Below are 20,878 nucleotides of genomic sequence, written 5' to 3' on the forward strand. Positions count from 1 at the left end.
AGCAGGAGATCAAGTCCCAGTTGGCAGTTGTGATTTAACTATGTGTCTTCTGCCACTGCTACTCCAGTTTAAGACTGGAGAACCAAAATGAGAAGAAAGTGGGATGTAGTAGCTCCCGTGTAGACTGCACTGGGAACCACTTGTCAGTACTTATCTGTCCACAAGATGTTATGAATTTGCAGCAGATGCTGCAGTGCTTTTTTTCCTCAAGAAAACAAGTCTCTGTGTTTTAGTGACTACATACGGAGAGCTCATAACTAACAGAATTACTGTCAACTGATTAACGCTACTTCACTCCAGTTAGCGAGCTCCCAGCAGTTTGCCATCTGCTGGAGTCCAGAGCTGACATTTATGGGAGAGCATAGGAGGCAGTTTGATGGAAAATGGGTAATAATTTTTCATAGGTGCATGTTCAGGATGAAACAGAATAATTCCACAAGTTGGCACTGAACAGCTCAGGGCATCAGTAATTGTAATATTATGCACACCCCTGGCCCTGATTCAGCCTATCACATAAGTACATGCTTAACTTTAAGCATCAGAGTAATCCTGTCCCTGTTCAGCAAAGCCCTGAAGCATGTCCTTAGCTTTAAGGAGATAAGAACTTCTGTTGATGGCAGAGGGACTACTCACCTTCGTTTAAAGTTAAGCACATGCTTAAGAGCTTTATTGAGTAGGGAGAGGATTCACTTATCAGACAAGCTCCCCTATACAGAGACTTGGCAGAATTCAATTTTTATTTTTTTATAATTCTGATGGATAAGATCAATATTTATTTTAAGCATTTTTTCAATTTTTATCTATTTAAATGTTCACAGTGGCACAAAATTATGGGTTTTAAGTTTTTATTTTATTTGTATCTATTTAAATGTTCACAGTTGTGGGAAATTATGGGGGGAGATCAGACCATTATTTAATTACAATAAATGTTGAGATTCAAAAAGCTACAGCTTTATAATCGTTAAAACACAAATTGTCAACATCACGTCAAAATATACAAAATAGATCTCCTTAAATCAAACTCTGATAAGTTCTCAAGGATCATTTTTTCTTATTTTGTCTCTGTGTACATTTTGATTATTGTCAATGGAAATATTTTTTTCCTCAGTTTGTGTGTGTACAGTGAAATCGACATTTATCAATAAAAATCTAATCCTTCCAAGTCTAGCTATATAGGATTTCATTTCACTATTGTCTCTCTTTGTTAATATTAAGTCTGTACAGTAGTAACAACAGCATGTAGTTCCATGCTTTGACTGCATAAAGGTAATGAAATTATTTCAGAGAAGGCACAAAGACAAGGACTGGAAGAAAGGGGGCAAAGGGCTGAAACCAATGACAAATCTCATGTTGGTAGCTGCAGGATTGACTCCCCTCCCCCCAAAGGGAGCAGATAAGATATAAAAAGAGGAAGTGTAAGAAGAAATTGGAGTAGATGTTCAGTTGGTGGTGTGGGGGCAGGAGATCGGGGAAAGCCCTTAACGTGACCAAGTGCCTTTTAGGTAGGGGAATAACAGCAATGTCCATATGTGTGTTTTTATAGGTTTGCTGGTTATAAAACAGGGATGTGCAGGCAATCCAGCACTGTGATCCTCACACTGAAAATCCTGATTGGGGCAGTCCCTGCCATCCTCATTGTTATAGGCTTATCCATACTCCTCTTCTACCCAATCACTGAAAAAAGTCGAAAAGAAACTGAATTTGCACTCGAGCTGTTAAGGTAGGTTTGACTCAGCAGCAAAGGGCAATAATATCGGAGCAGCCTCTCTTACAGGATGCCAGGATTCAGGGTGGGGGAAATTATTAGCTACTATCATAGTTTTGGGTTTTTTTTAAGTTTTTAAAATTCTGTAAATTAGCAGAACATTACGTTTTTCTAGTATAGGGTTCTCAAACTGGGGGTTGGAGCTGTCAGCCCCTAGCCCAAACCCCGCTTTGCCTCCAGCATTTATAATGGTGTTAAATATATTTTAAAGTGTTTTTAATTTATAAGGTGGGGTCACACTCAGAGGCTTGAAAGGAGTCACCAATACAAAGGTTTGAGAACCACTGTTCTAGTATCTTACCTTTGTTGCAGGGTCCTTGCGTATATAGGGTGTCTTTGTAAGAGATTACTTCTGTTTCGTTTCCCAAAGTAATCTGTAAATTTAAATGATACAAAATAATGCACAGAAATCGCATAATCCACCAGTCTTCTGTGGGTGAAACATAGCACAGCACCATTATACTAAAGTTTAAGCTTGGACGTGGAGAATATTGTACCCAGTGGAAACCAGAAGGGGATATTTCTTAGGTCATGTTTAATTATATTCTCCTAAGCTATCTGCATATGGGAAAAATGTGACTTTTTTTTTCTTTCTGGTGTGTAAAGAAGGTCTGAAATCTTGTGGTAGGGTGAGATTTAAGCTTTTGTTCTGTATGTTTTTTATATTTATTCATATTTTCTTTTCCTTTCCATTTCTTCCTGGAAGACTCCTGGTCCAATTAAAAAAAATAGGCCAAATATCAAGGGTGAGGGGAGTAAACCCTCAGCTGTCATTGAGCATCTTTAAGACAATATTAAGTCCTCAAAATATACTGTAGAACAATCCCCCCTATCTGGATGATGGATTAGGTAATATAATAGGTCTTTGCTGTTTCTCCTTTGTATGATCTTAAAATACCAGATGTGGAAATTGGTCAAGACAATATAATAAACATACCTTGCTAGAGGTTCTCACCTTCTCTCTGTTTATTATTTGAGGTTGCTAAATTTTAGCCTGTAAGTTTAGCTAAAAAAATAACAGTAAAATTACAGCCAGCAGGGAAAAATAGAAATCTCTTCACCTGTGATCCTCTCTGCTTTTTACAGAAGGAGTCATCCAAGCACTGACAACCTTTCCAAAACCGAAGAGGATACCTGGATATGAAAGTTCGGAGAGAAGTGACTTTTCAAACCTAAGTCTGACCTCAGATTCCAAAGCACTGTACTTGGGGGGTGGGAGGAAGGAATGGAAAGTCTTCTGAGTTATCCCACTTAAGTTTTATTAGAGGATACTGGAAGCACCAGTACACAAGTGCCAAGGGCTCTGTTACATTAATGGTAAGGATCTGATTTTGACTGACAAAATACGAAGATTCTGAGGACAGCCAATAGGGTGCCTCACGGGGATGCTCACAGTTCATAAGTATGTAAACTTCATCCAGTGTTCTGATGCCCTTAAAGTGGTGTTAGAAAGATTCAGTAGGTGGCACTCTTCCCTCTTGTCAGTGCTGAACCAAAGCCCCAGCACTGTACTGAGGATAACCTGCTTCTGAAGATGCTGTGTTTTGTATGAGACATAAAACCAAAGTCTTGCAATCACTAAATTTCTTCTGGAACTGTTGGCAAGATCCAGGGGTATTTAAATTTGGTGTCCTGGCCAAACTTTAACTCAGGAGATTACATTCTTCTGACCTAAATTATCCTGGTCGCCTCTGTTGGATACAGTATTCTTCATCACTTTTTTCTAAACTGTTTGCTGCACATTTGCTACGTGTCACTCCAGAAGTGTCTGCATTTCGGTGGCTGATGGACGTGATCCTTGTGTATAATTTGTTTAAGTTTGTAAAGCCCTTAGGGATTCTGAGGATGAAATGTGCTATAAACATGTAAGATTTAGTGCTTCTTTTTGAGTTCCAACAAGCCCTGGATGCAGTTGGTAACAGAGTCGCATGTTGAAAACGTTCTCACAAATAACTGCTCCAAACCTGATTTTAATGTGACTTTATTTGGGGGCGTTAAGTCAAACTTTTATATTAATAGAGGTCTACATTTTCAAGAGTGATTGACTAGTGGTCTTGGGTGCCTCAGTTTTTGAGTGCCCGCTTGATACTTCATGGTGCCCAGTTGTCAGAGTGTGGGTGCTCTGCCCTTTCTAAAAATCAGGCCCACTTCAGGCAGCTCATGTTGGAGCACCCAAAATCACTAGTCACTTCTGGAAGTTTAGGCCCTACATTTTTGTATTTTACTTGTATGAGGCACACATTCCCACCAGGGCCGGCTCCAGGCACCAGCGTTCCAAGCAGGTGATTGGGGTGGCAATCTGAAAGAGGCGGCAGTCCCTGTGTTTTTGCCACCTCAAGCAGCGCACCGAATTGCCGCCGCGGATGGTGGGGGCAGTCTGTGTGCCGTTAGGGCAGCAAGCACTTTTCCGCTGCAGCGGTAATTCGGCAGCAGCTTCTATGTTCAGCTGCCCGCGGCGGCAATTCGGCGGCAGCTTCTGTCTTCCGGCTGAAGACAGAAGCTGCCGCCGAATTGCCGCCGCCGCGGAAATGCGTGTGCCACCCTAACGGCACATGGACTGTCCCCGCCGTCCGTGGTGGCAATTCGGTGCGCTGCTTGGGGCGGCAAAAACAGTAGTGCCGGCCCTGATTCCCACATACAGAACGCTGTCCTGCATCTATTGAGAGCTGCAGCAATGCTACAAATTCTCAGCATATATGTAGCAATTTAGAATAACAAGCCTGCACCGGTTATCTAGTTGGTGCCTTTTTAAGCCAAGGTGCTTTAGAAGCATTAATTAAAGCCTCACCACACCCCTGTAAGGGGTACATACTATTGTGCACATCTTGCAGGGGGGGAACTGACCCACAGAGATTAAGAGCTAATCCACCTCCCATTGGAGTCAGTGGGAGTTGGATTAGGCTGTAAATGATTTGCTCAAGGTCATCCAGCAATTTAGTGATGATACCAAGACTAGATTCCAGGAAGCCTTTTATTGAAAGACATTGTGAAGTGAAATTAATGCATTCACTGGGGTCTTTTGTTTCTTTTTAGTAGTAGAAAGTTCTCAATCCAGTTTAAAATCTAATGCCTGATTTAGCGAACCGTCTCCATTTAGCAAAGCACTTAAGCATCTGCTTATGTCCTATTGACTTTAATGAGACTTAAACACATGGTTAAATGCTTGTTGACTAAGGATGGACTTAACCACATGTATAAGAGTTTTATGAATTGAAGCCAAAATCTCCTTTTGGTTTATGTCATGGACAAAACAGAAGTATCTGTATACTGGTGGCATTTGTCTTTGAGAGACTACAAATCATAAGCAGCTTTGTCAATTTGGAGTCTGATAGAATTTGAAACCGAGAGATATTATATTCTAAAATATTAGTTTTCTGTTATGCAAGTAATATTACATAGCAGCAAAACTGTAGAAAACAACCAAGTTAGAAGTACCAATCTATACCTGTAGGTAATTTTGGTGTCTTTAAATATTCCACTTTTAAGACAACAAAGTATTAGTAGAAGACAGGTTGCCTATTCAATTTAACTTTTTGCAATGCAAATGTTACTAGCTAGAGCAGGGGCGGGCAAACTTTCTGGCCTGAGGGCTGCATCAGGGTTCCAAAATTGTATGGAGGGCCAGTTAGGAGAGGCTTCTTGCCCCCTGACGGCCCCCTGGGACTCCTGCCCCATCCAACCCACCCGGCCTGTTCCCTGTCCCCTGACAGCCCCTGGAACCCCTGCCCCTGACTGCCCCCCGCTGCCCCATCCAATCCCACCTCTCCTTCCTGACTGCCCCTTAGAGACCCCTGCCCCCATTCAACCCCCCTGTTCCCCGCCCTCTGACCGCCCTGACCCCTATCCACACCCCCGCCCCCTGACCACCACCCCGAACTCCCCTGCCCTCTATCTAACCCCCCTGCTCTCTGCCCCCTTACCGTGCTGCCTGGAGCACCGGTGGCTGGCGGCGCTACAGCCACGCCACCCAGAGCACCAGGGCAGGCAGCCACGTCGCCTGGCTGGAGCCAGCCACACCACTGCGCAGCACAGAGACCGGGTCAGGCCCGGGCTCTGCAGCTACTCTGCCCCAGGAGCTCGCAGTGCAAGCTGAGGCTGCAGGGGCGGGGGAACAGCAGGGGAGGGGCTGGGGGCTAGCCTCCCAGGCCAGGAGCTAAGGGGCTGGGCAGGAGGGGCCTGTGCCCACCTCTGAGCTAGACAGCTAGCTCCTCAGTTGCTATAAATCCATAATTTCAGGTCAATGGAACTACATCCATTTATACAAGCTAAGGACCTAGCTTGGTGGGTTTTTTAATAGAAGGGTAGCTGAAACTGCAGACCATGTTTGATTAGACATTTTTAAGGCTGCATGTCGGTCATGGAGGTTACGGAAGTCACGGATTCCGTGACTTTCCATGACCTCCGTGACTTCTGCAGCAGCCAGTGTGGCTGGCTCCAGGGCTGCCCGAGCAGATCAGGCATCCCCTGGGCCAGCAGCACCAGCCACTTCTGGGACAGTTTGGGTATGGGAGGGGGCTCAGGGCTGGGGCAGGGGGCTGGGGTGCAGGGCAGCGCTTACCTCAGGAAGCAAGGGGGTGGGCCAGCACATCCCTGCAGTTCCTAGGCAGAGGGGCCAGAGGGCACCGCGCGCTGCCTGCACTTGCAGTCGCCGCCCCCGCAGCACCCATTGGCTGCGGTTCCAGGCCAATGGGAGCTGCGGAGCCGGAACTCGTGACAGGGGTAGCATGGGGAGCCCCCCGGCCTTCCCTCCCCCTAGGAGCTGCAGGACATGTGGAGCCAGGTAGGGAGCCTGCCAGCCCCGCCAACCCTCCCTCCCCGAACGGGTCCCGGGCCATGCGCCACCATCCCCCAGACCCTCTGCCAGCACCAGCAGGGGTCCCGGGCTGCGTGCTGCCACCTGCCTTGCCCCCAGCACCAGTGGGGGTCCCAGGCTGCCCGCCGCCCTCCCCACCCCCCAGCACCAGCAGGGGTCCCGGGCCGCACGCCGCCACCCGCCTCCCCCCCAGCACCAGCGGGGCTCCTGGGCCACCCCCATCACCTGCCACGCCCCCGTACTGCCCCCCCTCCCCGACCACCTGTGGCCCCCCAGCCCAAGTTTTAGTTAGAGGTATATAGTACAAATCATGGACAGTCATGGGCCTTGAATTTTTGTTTACTGCCTGTGACCTGTCCATGACTTTTACTAAAAATACCCATGACTAAAACATAGCCTTAGACATTTTTTAACTTGACCATGGCTGTGCAATGTATACTATATCAGCTGTGCAACTGGGTTTACAAATTGCATAATACACATCAGACTTCAGCCCTATGCAGTGTGCGCTTTCTGAGTTATAAAACCGCACCTTACCTCTGCTTCTGGCAAGAAATTTGTCAGGGTTTCTAATGGAAATACAAATAGTCCTGACCTTGCATATGACAGTGTTAATGAATATCATCAAAATATGGCAGAAATTTTTGTAGGTAAAACATATAACTATATTTTTATAATTTGAATAGTGCTGAGTTATTTTATCGTATTAATTATCAAAGTTGTATTTTTGTTCATAAAATGAATGTATTTTTGTAAGGTTTAAAGAAAAAGCACTAACAATGGATTTGGAGAAGGAAGCAGGATAGCGATTTTTTGTATCGTTTTTCAAGGCTTACTGTTTGCACTGTGAATGAATGGATTTTTTTTTTCTTCTAGCAATTTTTTAAAAACTAAGCACAATCATTGTCTATACCCTAAACGTGTGACAGAAAGAATCAGATCTCTGTATTATTATGTGTGTATATTAAATATTTACACCAAGTACAATCCGGATTGAGTTATAACTCTCTCTGCTATAGCTGAACCTTAGAGATAAGGCTGCTAACACAGGTCCATATTCAGTCCATGATGCATACAGGGATTTCCATTTGTCTTTTACATTCATACAAGAGCAGAATTTGAGTGGAGTTGGGCAGACCCGGGGCCCCAATTTTGCAGCCATGGACCTTCTTGACTGGGAGCTCTTTGGGGACTGTTGGGCCCATAGTTTGTTTCAGAATCTAAATCCTAATCTCCTTTTGGATTTGCCTTTATGGGTTATGCATCCATAAAGTTCAGAAAGATGTAAGTCTCCTTGGGAGACTGCAAGTGAGGGAAGCTCTTGAGTCCCTCAATGAATGACAATTGTACAGTAATTTGAAACAATTGCTCAGTTTATCAAGGACAAAATAGTACAGATCAGTGATTTCCAAGCTTTTCAGGCAACAGAATCCGTTATATTACAGCTCTCACTGTGCCAGTGCATTGTTATCTGACAGGGTTCGAGGGATATTAATTTTCTAACAGTTTTTGTTTGAAGTGTAATCTTATAATCTTATAACCAGGTTCTCCCAACCATACTAAAAACAACACCCTCCCCCCTCCAGTTAGAGTTGGAGTCCAATCCTGCCCCCCATTGGAACTGATGAATACCTGGTGTTGCTTTTAATGGGAGCAGGAGCAGGCTTGGCTTTTTAAATTGTGCATGGCCTTACTTAGCCCGCTCCAAACCTCAGTCCTACCAGCTCCAGAATTTGGAGGGCCCCAAGCTCCACTGTGGGTTAGAGTGCATACAGCTGAATGGGAAACAAGCACTGACAGTGCACTACGGCCCAGCATTAAAACAGGGAAGGGAGAGCCTAGAGAACCAGTGATAAAAGCCTGAAGCACCCATGCTTGTATGTTTATAAGTGATTGGGATAGACCAAGTGAAGCAGGTCTGTATGTATAGCCTTGGGTAGTCTGAGGCTTTCTAGATCCAGTCTGTAGTGATTGATGCAGATTCCCCATTGATTTTCTATATTTGTGAGCTACCTCAGATAATAAACACCCCCTTAATGGTGGAGAAATGGTGGTTTAACTTTGATCAAACAACTCCTTTCAACTTTATATATTTTTTTTCTGATATCAAAAAAACATTTCTGGCTTGATAACATTCCACCAAAGCCCATGAGGCTCTTTGCAAATATCATGAATTTCTGAGCTTTGGTTTTCCTTGACAGTGAACCGATGCTTGTTAGCAACCCAAGCATCCCCTCGTCACGGGCTGCAGGAAGAGGAGGAGGAGTGTTTATTTTGCTTTACAGAGAAGTCACTAAAATGTCCACTGTTGCAATGGAAACTGGGAGTTGCACTGTTGCATTTCCTGTAAGAAGAATTCCCAGATGTAAGTCCCAGCTCACATTTGTGTGTCAAATGTCTTTCACTTTGGAAAATTGATGCACTCCTCAAGACAGGCAGATCAATGGAGTTCATGTAATTGTTGGCGGAATGCGAGAGTCATATTTTCATATATTCTGCTCCAAGATTCCAGTGCTTCATTATGAGCTTTTTGTTATTTTTTTCTCATTCAAAGAACATGTTTCAGATACTTTGACAGCATGTGCTATATATTTCTTATGTCTATACAGGTAATATAGGTATAGTACATGTTCATAATATATAAAAGGAGTACTTTCATATTGGTTCACGTATAAGTCCATACATCATCTTGCATTGAATCCAGTGTGTAAGACACATGCTATTTGCATCCCCTGTTGCCTATTTAGATAGCATATTAAACACATATGGCCAAGAGATGAATGAGGTAGACAAAAAGGCTATGTCTACACTTGCGTGCTTCCCTGGGTATTTGTCCACGTACTGCTAGCGCATGAACCCTGTACCCATACTAAATATCCTCATATGCTGAGTTGGGCACAGGTACATACTGTGCACAGGCATAACCCATGTCCACGCTACCCCTTTTCGGTATGTGACAATAGTACTACCTTTTCAGGGGCAGTATCCCAGAGTCCTGTGTGTCACAGGAGACACAATGGGAACCACCTTGTTGTGTGTTGCTGGTACTGTACATCTCCTTCATACATTTGGTGATAGCAGGTTCTGGTCATCTTTCCTTTCTACCAAACAGCGCTGGAGATGTGGAGCAAGTGTACGATAATGTGATTCTGCTACTGCTCACTGGACAAATGTTCATGCGATACAGTATCGGATCCAGGACGGAACTGGTCCAGAAAAATTTGAGATAGTGAAGATGGCTGATCCAGAGGGGGAATGAAAATCCACTGTGGTCCCAAGGAACAGGTGTGTTGAGTGCTGGGTTTCCAATGTTATGTCCATGGGTGAACTGCCTAGTTCTGGTCCCAGAGAACCAGCTTGGTGTGGTGGGACCACATTAACTTGGAAACATGGGCTGATGACTAGTGGCTGCAGAATTTCAAAATGAGGAAGCAGACCTTCACTGAGTTGTGTGAGGAGTTTGCACCAATCCTTCAGCACCAGACAACTCGATTTCTGAAATCCATACCAGTGCAAAATTGGGTGGCTATCGTCCTTTGGAAGCTGGCAATACCTAACAGCTATTGGTCACTTGCAAAGCAGTTTGGAGTTAGGAAGTCAACTGTTGGAGCAGTGGTTGTACAGGTTTGCCAGGCTATCAATACTGTGATCTATCTGTGCATTCTTGCCATAACTGAAGTCCCTGAAATTATTGTGGGATTTCAGAGGACGGGTTTCCATATTTTGTGGGGCCATTTACGGAACACACATCCCTATACTTTGCCCAAAGAAAGGGGCCAGGAAATACGTGAATTGAAAAAGTTACTATTCACAGGTTCTCCAAGGCTTAGGAGGCCACAGGAATCGGTTGATGAACATGAATCTTGGGGACACCAGAAAGGTCCATGATGCCACGGTACTCAGGAGGTTGGGGTTGTACTGCTGGGGAGAACAAGGACTTTATTCCCCCAAAAGGGTGTGATTATGTACAATGTTTCTGTGATTACATTTATTTTTGGGGACCCCACATACCTACTCTTACTGTAGCTCATGAAGCTGTACCCCGACATTGCTGACTCAAGAAAAAGGGAAGTTAACTATAGATTTAGTAGCTCCAGAAAGGTGGCTAAGTGTGCCTTTGGGCGGCTGAAAGCCCACTGGTAATGCCTCTGGACCAGTCTGGATGCCAATGTGGCCAATAGGGTTTGGATTATTTTGGCATGCCGTGTCTTGCAGAATGTATGCGAGGCTAAAGGAGAATACTCCCACTCTGAGTAGTCACAGGACAGATCTGTTTCTCAAAGCGTGTACAGGCAGCCAGATCCAACCCATGTGCACACAGCGCAGGAAAATTTGTGATGCTGTGTGTTAGTACATCATGGAACAGGAGAGAGCTGGAAGATGATTGGGGTCTGCCGAAGGACACTACTGTGATGTGATGGTGCTGTTGGAAAAGCTCAATAGAGCATTGCCACATACTTCTGTTGTGAGACACCTTGGTGGGTTTCAATCCCCTGTAGCCAACATTAACATACTGATTGAAAAGCAGACAATTGGGGAGGGCCCTCAACGTTAACACCTTTGGCCATGGTGTTGTGCTGAGGAAAGTTTTAATGCACTTTGAGGGCATCCTTGTGCAATGTTTTATGGGGTGATGTGATGGGGCAGCTGCCCATCACTGGCAGAAAAGGGGTTAAAAGCAGCCCTCTGGGGGCTGTGACAGAGGCAGTCAATTAGAAAGGGGCGGAGAGGAGCAGCCAATCATAGCCTGGCAGGCTCATATAAGAAGGGCTGAAGGGCAGAGCAGAGTTCAGGAGCTGAGTGGAGCTCCAGGCAAGAAGACCAGGCTCCTAGCAGGAGAAAGGAGTGCCAGCACCTAGGACAGAGCAGTGCTGCAAGCAGGGACCGGGGGAGCTAGAGAGAGCTCCTGGCTGACTGCTAGGCCCTGCAGGCTGAGGCCCTGAGGTAAGGGCAGAAGAGGGTGCTGGAGCCACATAGGGTGACCAGACAGCAAATGTGAAAAATCGGGACAGGGAGTGGGGGGTAATAGGAACCTATATAAGAAAAAGACCCCAAAATTGGGACTATCCCTATAAAATTGGGACATCTGGTCACCCTAGAGCCACATGGGAAGCAGCCCCAGGACAATGGACTGCAGTTGCCAGTGAGGGAGTGGCTGGACAGAGATTGCAGGTCCCCTGGAAGGGGGGAACACAGAGTGTGGCACAGCCGGAGGGCAGTGTCAATGAAGAGGATGCTGCAGTCCTGGGAGTGGGGCAGATCCTGGAACAAAAGTGATGGCGGCAGGGCATCACCAGAGGAGGGCGCTCTGGCGAGCAGAGCTAATTCCCATGACAGCTGGCAGGAGGTGCCAGAGTGGTAAGTGAACCCCGTTACAGGCTTTAACATTGTTAAAGTAATTTTGTAAAAGTTCTGTAAGGCTTGGGGAAGCATTCCTTCCTCAATGTTTTCTGATTCTGTTGCTCTCAGCACTTATGAGGTGCTATGCACCATTACTCTGGTGGAATGAATACTCCCATGGTTTCCAGTGGTGACTGTTTGCTGGGGATAGGGGAGGAGGGGTAGTGAAAGCACTGCACTAATCTTCAGTGTCAATTTAGTTTTGTTTCCCTTGTCTGTATTGACACTTAAATCGTTAAAGCCATAAAGCAGTTTCAGTTAACTTATCTTCCGTTTTTCATTCTGGCGCTTTGGACAGTGGCAATTATTTCACAGCTCACTTCATTGTCATGAATGCTTTATTTATTTATTTTCAAGACATTAGGAAATGCATTGGCCGGGGGTGGAGAAAGGGGTTGTGGGAGAGAGGAAATTGATTGCATTTCCATGGCACCAGAAGTCAGCCATGTGTTGAGAATTCTGATACCCCATCCCAAGCCTGTGGGATATATCATGTGGATCATATTCAGAAAACAAGGCGTACACACAAGTGAAGTGAACAGTAACTTTTATTTACATACCTACATCAAACATAGAGCTAAAATGGTTTGTATCAGGAACAAATGAACAAAAAAAATCAGATTTCCTGGGAAGTAGGCAAATATTAATGTCTTGACCCAATTTCTCTTCTCGACAGAGGCAGCCAATTAGAAAGGGGCTGAAAGGAGCAGCCAATTGTTGCCTGGCAGGCTCATATAAGAAGAGCTGCAGGGCAGAGCAGGACTGTTAGGTTGCTGATACCATAGAGTGGGTGTGGAAGGTTGGAGGCTTGTTCTTTTAGGGTGTGGGTAGAACTAGGAGTGAGAGGCAGGTACTAAGGAGATGGAAGTTTTGTGATGTAGACCCACAGTTCCCTAGTAAGTTGACGCCAGCAAACTGATTTTATGTAGGCCATTGAACAGCCATTGGATGATAACTCTGTCACTACCTCCCTTGGCTGGATTCGAATCCCTAATTTAGAGGCAAAAGGTAGGCTAGCCCATTATCTAATCCCCTGAGTCATCACTCCCTCACTTGCTTGATGGTCCACCTCTTATTGTTACTTGAGGTTTCTGGCTGGAGGAAGCTTTAACTTTTTTATTTGTTCTCTTTGAAATTGGGCTGTGAGAAGCCATTTATTTTGTGTTGGACTCTTACCACACAAGGAGTTACTTTAGCAAGCAGCTGGATTGTAAGCATTGGCCAATCTGTTTCTACCCTGGACAGAAAACAGACTAGCCACGTTGTAAACATTGCCTTAGCTAGACCAGCAGCACTAATGCTATAGTCTCTAATCCTCCAAAGCCCTTCCTGTTGATTCCTAGAATTAAATATGTTGAGAAGAAAAATAGTCAGGGAAGGTAGGTGGATGCATATGAGGAGTCATCTTAAAGTATTCTATAGAATGCAGGAGCTGAAGAATTCCTGAACTGGACAGTTATGATTTTGCCCATGTAAAGGGGACACTGCCAGTTCAAGTTTGACCCAAAGTTTGGTTTAAAGGAAAACGCTTTAAAAACATCTAAAATCAGTAAAAATATTTTCAGGATTTAAAAAAAAAAAATCCACTGGAAACTATTTTGTTTTATATAAACAAACATTATTTCATTACTCCCATCCTCCCACCAGCTGGAGCTGGCCAATTTTTTTCAAACACAAAATGTTTTAAAAATGGCCTTTTTTTCTCTATCAGAAATGTTCATGAACATTTTTTTATTTTCTTGGCTTGGTATTCATCCCCCTCCCCCACCCATCCACTTTTTTCCCCAATCAAATTTGAAAACAAAAAATTGCAGTGGGATGGGGTTTTTTTTTGGTTTGTTCTGTTTTTTCTCCTTTCCCTTTTTAAAGTGAGGAAAGAAAAAAAGGGGGATGGATGTGGATGGAAAGTAAAATGAAAAATGTAAAAACTGAAAATTTTAGAATAAAAAATTGTTCCTTTTTGAACACTGCAGAAAGAAATTACTTGAAAGTGTCACCCCATTTCCTTCCCCCATTTTTCATCCAGCTCTATTTGCAATCCTATGTTCAACTCTAAATTCTATTAGCTGTAGCCTGCTAGTGCAAGAGAACCAAGAAGTGAAACTAACTAGAGTTTTTGTTGTTGTTGTTGTTTGCACTGTTATAGCCCTGTTGGTCTCAGGATATTAAAGAGACAAGGGTGGTGGGGTAAGGTAATATCCTTTATTGGACCAACTTCTGTGGGTGAGAGAAACAAGCTTTCAAGCTTCACAGAGCTCATCTTCGGGTCTCCTTTTCACTGTCCAAGCTGAGAAAAAGGCAAAGAGTAAACAAATGTGTAAAAATAAGTCAGATCAGTTGTTTAAAAGCTCATTTTTAAATAGGCTAAAGTGTCTGTAATGCAGCTGACAAAGTTATTTTCAAAATGTGATTGTTAAGGAGAGGAAGTGCCCCTTTAAAATTGTTTGTTACCCTTTGTGAGCCCCATAGCAGCACTGAAGTTTCATTGGTCACAGCACACTGCAAATAAAAATCTGGATTAAGCAGCATACTAATAGTGAGGCAGAGCAGAACAACAAAGCAGTCATTTAAATGGAATCCTTGTTTCTGGAGCCTTCATTAGTGATTCATACAACAGCCAGTGGAAAGAGGCTACTATTTTCAGTCTGCCTAGAAATTACATATGAAATATTAAAGGTGGCTGCTGGTAAAGAACACTATTTCTCATTTCTTTTGAACATACTTTTGTATGAGGCAATAAGATTAACACTTAATCCTGAGGCCTTTCAGCAATTCGCTTTAACGTCATTCTCTTTTTATGGGGTCGGAGGGAGAGAGCTGGATGGATTTATTAGGACAGATTAAAAAGAGTTATACATGTATCATTTGATTTGGAGGGAACATAACCATATAAAATATTTGAAGTATTTTAAATATTTGATCTAAACACCCAGGAAAAAGAGGAATTATTTAGTGAAATAAAAATGGCCTATCTAAACCTAGGAGCCATGGGATGAAATAGAAGATGCGAAAATTAAGTCTACCCAGAAAAGTTACCAGATGCTAGATTTATTCAGCTGTGGAATACTCTCCCAAAGGCAGTTCTCTGTTCTCCCAGCGTTATGCTGTACGTAGAAGGCCACATTCAATTAAATTAAAAAGTGGCAAATTCAAAACCGAGACAAGGAAAGGGTCCCACAGCCTGTAACGAAACTGTGGAACTCTTTGTACCAATATATCATCTAGGCCAAAACCTTAGCAAGATTCAAAAAGAACCCGGACCTCTAGGTAGAGAACAAGAATAGCCAAAGTTATGCTAGTTAATGCTAACAAATTTTGAAAGAGATATTAACCCTTATGCTTCAGCCATTAAACCATTCTCAAATTATTAGGAATTCTGAGCTGTAATGTGGAGGATAGATTATCCCAGCTCTGCCTAATGGAAGGTTACCTGCATCTTCCTCTGAAGCATTTAGTACTGGCCACTGTCAGAGACAGGAAACTGGACTAGATGGACCTCAGGTTGGGAAATTCCTGTGTGTCATAAGTGATTTGCTTGGCACATTGAAAACTAAACTGGAGAAAATTTGCATAAACTATCCAATAGGAACAATCCTGTATAGTACATTTGGATTATATGACTCAGTAGGCCATTTGCACATCTGTTTTTTGTTTTGAAATAATTGTGCAGGGGTCATGGGGTTTGTGAAAATAAATCACTGCAAATAAAAATCTGGATTAAGTGACATAATAAAATGAACTGAGCAGAGCAGCAAAGCAGTCTCTTAAACTGAAACCTCTTTTCTAGAGCTGTCAAGTGATTTGTACAACAGGCATGTGTGCTGCTGTTATTGATGGAAGCATTGCAATGAAGCTCTAAGGAGCACCTCACACTGCTAACTTGCGGGGGGGAAGTGAATGGTTAATAAAAAGTATAAACATTGCAACTGCTGCATCAGCCTTCTGCCTTTCATCTGTCCCCGTCTGATCCAGTAACATTCCAACAAACTTTAAAAGCACTAGCATTATGGGCATTGCATCACGCTTCGTGTCAGTGTTTAGCAAGACTAAATTAAGACTGAATCTGAAAACAGCCAAGTCAAGGCTTTTGTCTCTTAAAAACTCCAGCTTAAACTTGACCCCAGGCCAAAAAAGAAAGATGCCTCGTTGATCTCATTCCAGTTCCACATTTGCCAAAATTGCCATGTTATAATTCAGCACAAGTTGCCATTTGTGCAGAATCTTCTGCCTGGCACATTAGCCCAGCATTTGAATTGGCTTTTCTCTGAAGTGTGGCTGGCCTACATGCTGGCAGTGTACAAGTTTGCACAACAGCTGGCTGCAGTGCTCCTTCTTTGCAGAAATAAATGAAGGTGGCTGTCAGCTGCTGTCTGCCAGTTCTTTCAGAACAGTTGGTCTGCCAGTGTTTACCGGGATCCATCATAAATGACGTACAGCACCAGCATTCCTATTGTCAAAGGCTTGCAGCTTCCAGAATGAATTAATTATCTAGGGTTACCATACGTCCTCTTTTTCCCGGACATGTCCGGCTTTTCGGCAGTCAAACCCCCGTCCGGGGGGGAATTGCCAAAAGCTGAACATGTCCGGGAAAATGGCGGCTCTGCTCCTCCCCGACTCTTTGGCTCTGTTTAAGAGCCGGGCTGCCCGAGCGCTACCGGCTTCGGGCAGCCCCCGTGCCTCCGGACCCTGCGCCCCCAGCCGGGCACTTCCCCTCCCGGGCTTCGGTGGCGCAGGGGAAGCGCCGACCGGGGGCGCGGGGTCTGGGGGCTGCTCGGCAAACCCTGAAGCCGGTAGCACTGGGGCAGCCCTTTCCCTGTGACTGGGAGTGGGAGGGAGGAGGGGGCGGAGTTGGGGCGGGGCTAGGGGTGGGGAAATGGGCGGGGCCAGGTCCCGTGGAGGGTCCTCTTTTTTTATTTATTAGATATGGTAACCCTAAATTATCTCTCTGCCCTTTATTCTTACTGAGGCAGAGTCTTCGATGAATCACTAGCAAGAGGAGGAAATCATACTGTTGAGTAGAACTGGCTCTTTGCCTGTGTGCCTCCCTCCTCTACCCATCCAGCTTATGGAAAGTGGTGCTGGCTTGATTAGGAGTCCAACTGGGCGTTAAAGCTTAAGTCTTTGAAGGAGCAGGAGTGCTAGTGGGAAAGATAAAGGTCTGCACCCATGCCGCATGTAACACACATTGGGGCATAGAGTACACTAAACCCTGCGGTGACAGTAGTGTGCCATGTTTACTGCAACTCGGAGGCAAGCAGTGTAGGTGCTTCAGGAGCTAGACTTTGTAGGCACTAGCCCTGGTGGGTCCCAATAACCACTCAGACACATGGCTACGTGAAAGAGTATTTTATTCGGGCTGGCAGGAAAGGGAAAGTTTGCAGAGGGCCTACATATAGAGACAGACAAACTGTTACAGTTCATGTGAGCACTGGGCTAAATGTTTGGGCCCTGGGACAGTCCAATCAAGAGTCAGGGCTCTTCAGGCCTAGTGCCTGGGGTACCATCTGTAGGCCAGTTTCTAGTCGAGCAAATAGAAGCTTGCAAGTTTCATAAGTTTCATTTCAGTGGCCAATGTCAGGTGCCCCAGAGGGAATGAACAGAACAAGTAATCATCAAGTGATCCATCCCCTGTCACCTATTCCCAGCTTCTAGCAAACAGAGGCTAGGGACACCATTCCTGCCCATCCTGGCTAACAGCCATTGATGGATCTATCCTCCATGAATTTATCTAGTTCTTTTTTGAACCCTGTTATAGTCTTCACAACACCCTCTGGCAAAGAGTTCCACAGGTTGACTGTGAAGAAATACTTCCTTGTGTTTGTTTTAAACCTGCTGTCTATTAATTTCATTGGGTGACCCCTAGTTCTCGTGTTATGAGGAGTAAATAACACTTCCTTATTTACTTTCTCCACACCAGTCATGATTTTATAGACCTCTATCATATCCCCGCTTAGTTGTCTCTTTTCCAAGCTGAAAAGTCCCAGTCTTATTAATATCTCCTCATACCGAAGCCATTCCATTGTTGCCCTTTTCTGAACCTTTTCCAATTCCAATATATCTTTTTTGAGATGGAGTGACCACATCTGCACACTGTATTCAAGATGGAGTTATATAGAGGCAATATGATATTTTCTATCTTATTATCTATCCCTTCCCTAATGATTCCCAACATTCTGTTTGTTTTTTTGACTGCCGCTGCACATTGAGTGGATGTTTTCAGAGAACTATCCACAATGACTCCAAGATCTCTTACTTGAGTGGTAACAACTAATTTAGCCCTCGTCAGTTTATATGTATAGTTGGGATTATGTTTTCTAATGTGCATTACTTTGCATTTATCAGCATTGAATTTCATCTGCCATTTTGTTGCCCCGTCACTCAGTTTTGAGAGATCCCTTTGTAATTCTTTGCAGTCTGTCTGGGACTTAACCATCGTGAGTAGTTTTGTATTATCTGTGAATTGTGACACCTCGCTGTTTACCCCTTTTCCCAGATCATTTATGAATATGTTGAACAGGACTGGTCGCAGTACAGATCCCTGGGGGACACCACTATTTACCTCCCTTCATTCTGAAAACTGACCATTTATTCCTACCCTTTGTTTCCTATCTTTTAATCAGTTACCAATCCATCAATTCCAAGCCAGTTAGTGTTTCTCCTTGCAGCCGCTCTGCACTAGCTCACTGCATGGGTGGCAGGTATAATAGCCATGGGGAAGCTAAGCCTCCCCAAACAGGATCTGGAGCTCTACCAAAAGGGTGCCAGGGCCATGGCCCCGCCCATACTCCACCCCGAGGCCCCACCCCAGTGTCCTGCTCTTCCCCCATGTCCCCTTGGGGGAAGGGGCAGAGAGACCCATGGGCCAGAGTCAGGTGAGAAAATAATATTCCTTTGCTTACTGTTACCTGAGGTCTACCATGTGTGCCCCCCCCCCCCTTCCTGGCTCTTGCTGCGCCTCTTCCCACCCCCGGTCTGATTCTTCCCCCAAGCCCCGCCCCACCTGCTGCACTTGCTTCTCTGTCCCTTTCCCCTGCCCACCTGTCGCACCTCTTCACCCCCTCCCCCGCCCCCTGCCCCACCTGCTGCTCATGCCTCGTCACCCCCTGAGAGGAAGAGAGGCATGAGTGGTGGTGGGGTCCCTCAGGGGCGGGGTGGAGAGAGCAGCGGGGGGCTCCTTGTGGGAGAGGACAGAGAGGCGTGGGCAGCAGGTGGGGGGGCCCCTCGATGGAGGCAGAGAAGAGGTGCAAGTAGTGAGCACAGGGGCCTCTGGGGAGGGGGTGAAGAGGTGTGAGTGGTGGGTGGGGGAGGGCAGCAGGTGTGGGGCTGGGGGCAGAATGTGGCCAGGGCCTCGGGGGGGGGGGGTAGGAGGCTGAGTGGGGTGGGCCTCAGGACGGAGCAGGGGGCGGGACCATGGTCTGGCCCCCCAGGTGCTCAGGCCTAGCCTCCCCCAATGCGGGGGTCCCAGCCAAGCCACTGCTGCTCTCCCATTAGTCCCCCGGAGACCTGCACCAGCTGGCATTCACGCGGCTGTGCATACAGTTCCCAGGGAATCTTTTCCGTCTTCAGCTACCCCGCAGCTCCTGACTTACCCTGCAGCCTCTGCATCCAGCTTCGCTGTTGCTCCTTGCTAGCTCTGCAACTGCTGCTTTCAAAACAGCACCAGCTACTTACTGGTGCAGGACCTTTCCCCTTACCAGTCCAGGAGGGGGGAGGGGAGGCTGATGGGAGTTATAGTCCCTGCTTAGCAGATCCAGCACACTCATAAGGCTGGTACAGCAGCATATCTGGTCCCATGGAGGTAGACTCGTGGGGGGAACTGCGGTTCTCAACTCGGTGATGTGAGTGGTGTGGCCTTTATTTATTTTTAAAAAAGAGGTGGAAAAGCAGGTGACAGGAAAGGAAATCTAGGGCCAGGCTAACAGCAGAACTATGGATGGAGAGGGAGCCAGCCCTGATGGCACAAAAGAAGGCAGAAATGGGCTTGACTGGAGGCCAGGAGCAGAGAGCCTTGTACAAGCCCATTATGTAAAGAGGCGGGGATTTTAATTTTCTGCTCCAGTCTCATCTTTTGGTTTTGTTTGTTTAAAAGAAGTTTCTTACAAAAACAAGCGTTCTGTCTCTGGGGCTCAGACTTCCAAACACCCTCTTTAAAGTGCAATATAAATAAATACTTGTAATAAATAGCAGCACTGTTATTAACCCATTTCCGCCCCCTCTTCCTGTAGCAGACATATGGTGTAGTAGAAACAGCTGATCCCATCCCAATGGTTAGCATTATGGTGCTCTCACACGGAGGGCCCATAAGGACATGGCACTTAGTATATGTGATGAAATATAACACCCTGGACTGTGGGTCAGGTAAGGTGGCTTAATGGCCACCTAACCTGCTGCTGTGGTGAGTGCTGAGATCTATAACGAAGGGAGCAATCCACATGCTTTTCAGCCAGCCAAATAGCTGATTGGTACAATGTATGATCTTCTGGGGAAGGGGGGCGCATGTGGGGGAATAAAGAAGAACATTTGGGGAGTTGCCAGGGAAACAATGTAAAATGTAGGATATATATCTTGGAAGCTTGTGCCTGAGCCCTGGGTATTTGCACTCGAGGCTTCATGTTGTAGTTAACTCTTCTCCAGCCAACCTGGTTGTGGTTCCCCTAGGAGCCCCTCAACACTGCTCCTTAACTGAGCACAATGGGTGCTGCTGACCCCTGCAAAAACGGCATACGCATCCCCAATTGACTGAAGCCGCTGCTTCTTCCGAACTCCCAAGCTGCCAACTCTCCATATGTTGTGAGCCACACACATGAAAAACCAAGCCTCAGATTCAGGGCTGGCTCCAGGCACCAGCTTAACAAGCAGGTGCTTGGGGCGGCCGAGGGAGAGGGGCGGCACCTGTGGCA

At 45.5% G+C, this 20,878-nt stretch overlaps 1 protein-coding gene across 1 annotated transcript in view; it reads left to right on the plus strand.

Moving 5' to 3' along the window:
• MFSD2B (MFSD2 lysolipid transporter B, sphingolipid) overlaps positions 1-7,425 on the plus strand; it is a 57,376-nt gene extending 49,951 nt beyond the window's left edge. The window contains exons 13-14 of the mRNA XM_054024569.1: positions 1,544-1,720; positions 2,852-7,425. Coding sequence (XP_053880544.1) covers positions 1,544-1,720; positions 2,852-2,909 — 235 coding nt within the window. The 3' untranslated portion in view covers positions 2,910-7,425. The remainder of the gene's footprint in view (positions 1-1,543; positions 1,721-2,851) is intronic.
• Positions 7,426-20,878: the final 13,453 nt, after the last annotated feature.

Source organism: Malaclemys terrapin, chromosome 3 (assembly GCF_027887155.1).
Source record: "Malaclemys terrapin pileata isolate rMalTer1 chromosome 3, rMalTer1.hap1, whole genome shotgun sequence".
Lineage (NCBI taxonomy): Eukaryota > Metazoa > Chordata > Testudines > Emydidae > Malaclemys > Malaclemys terrapin.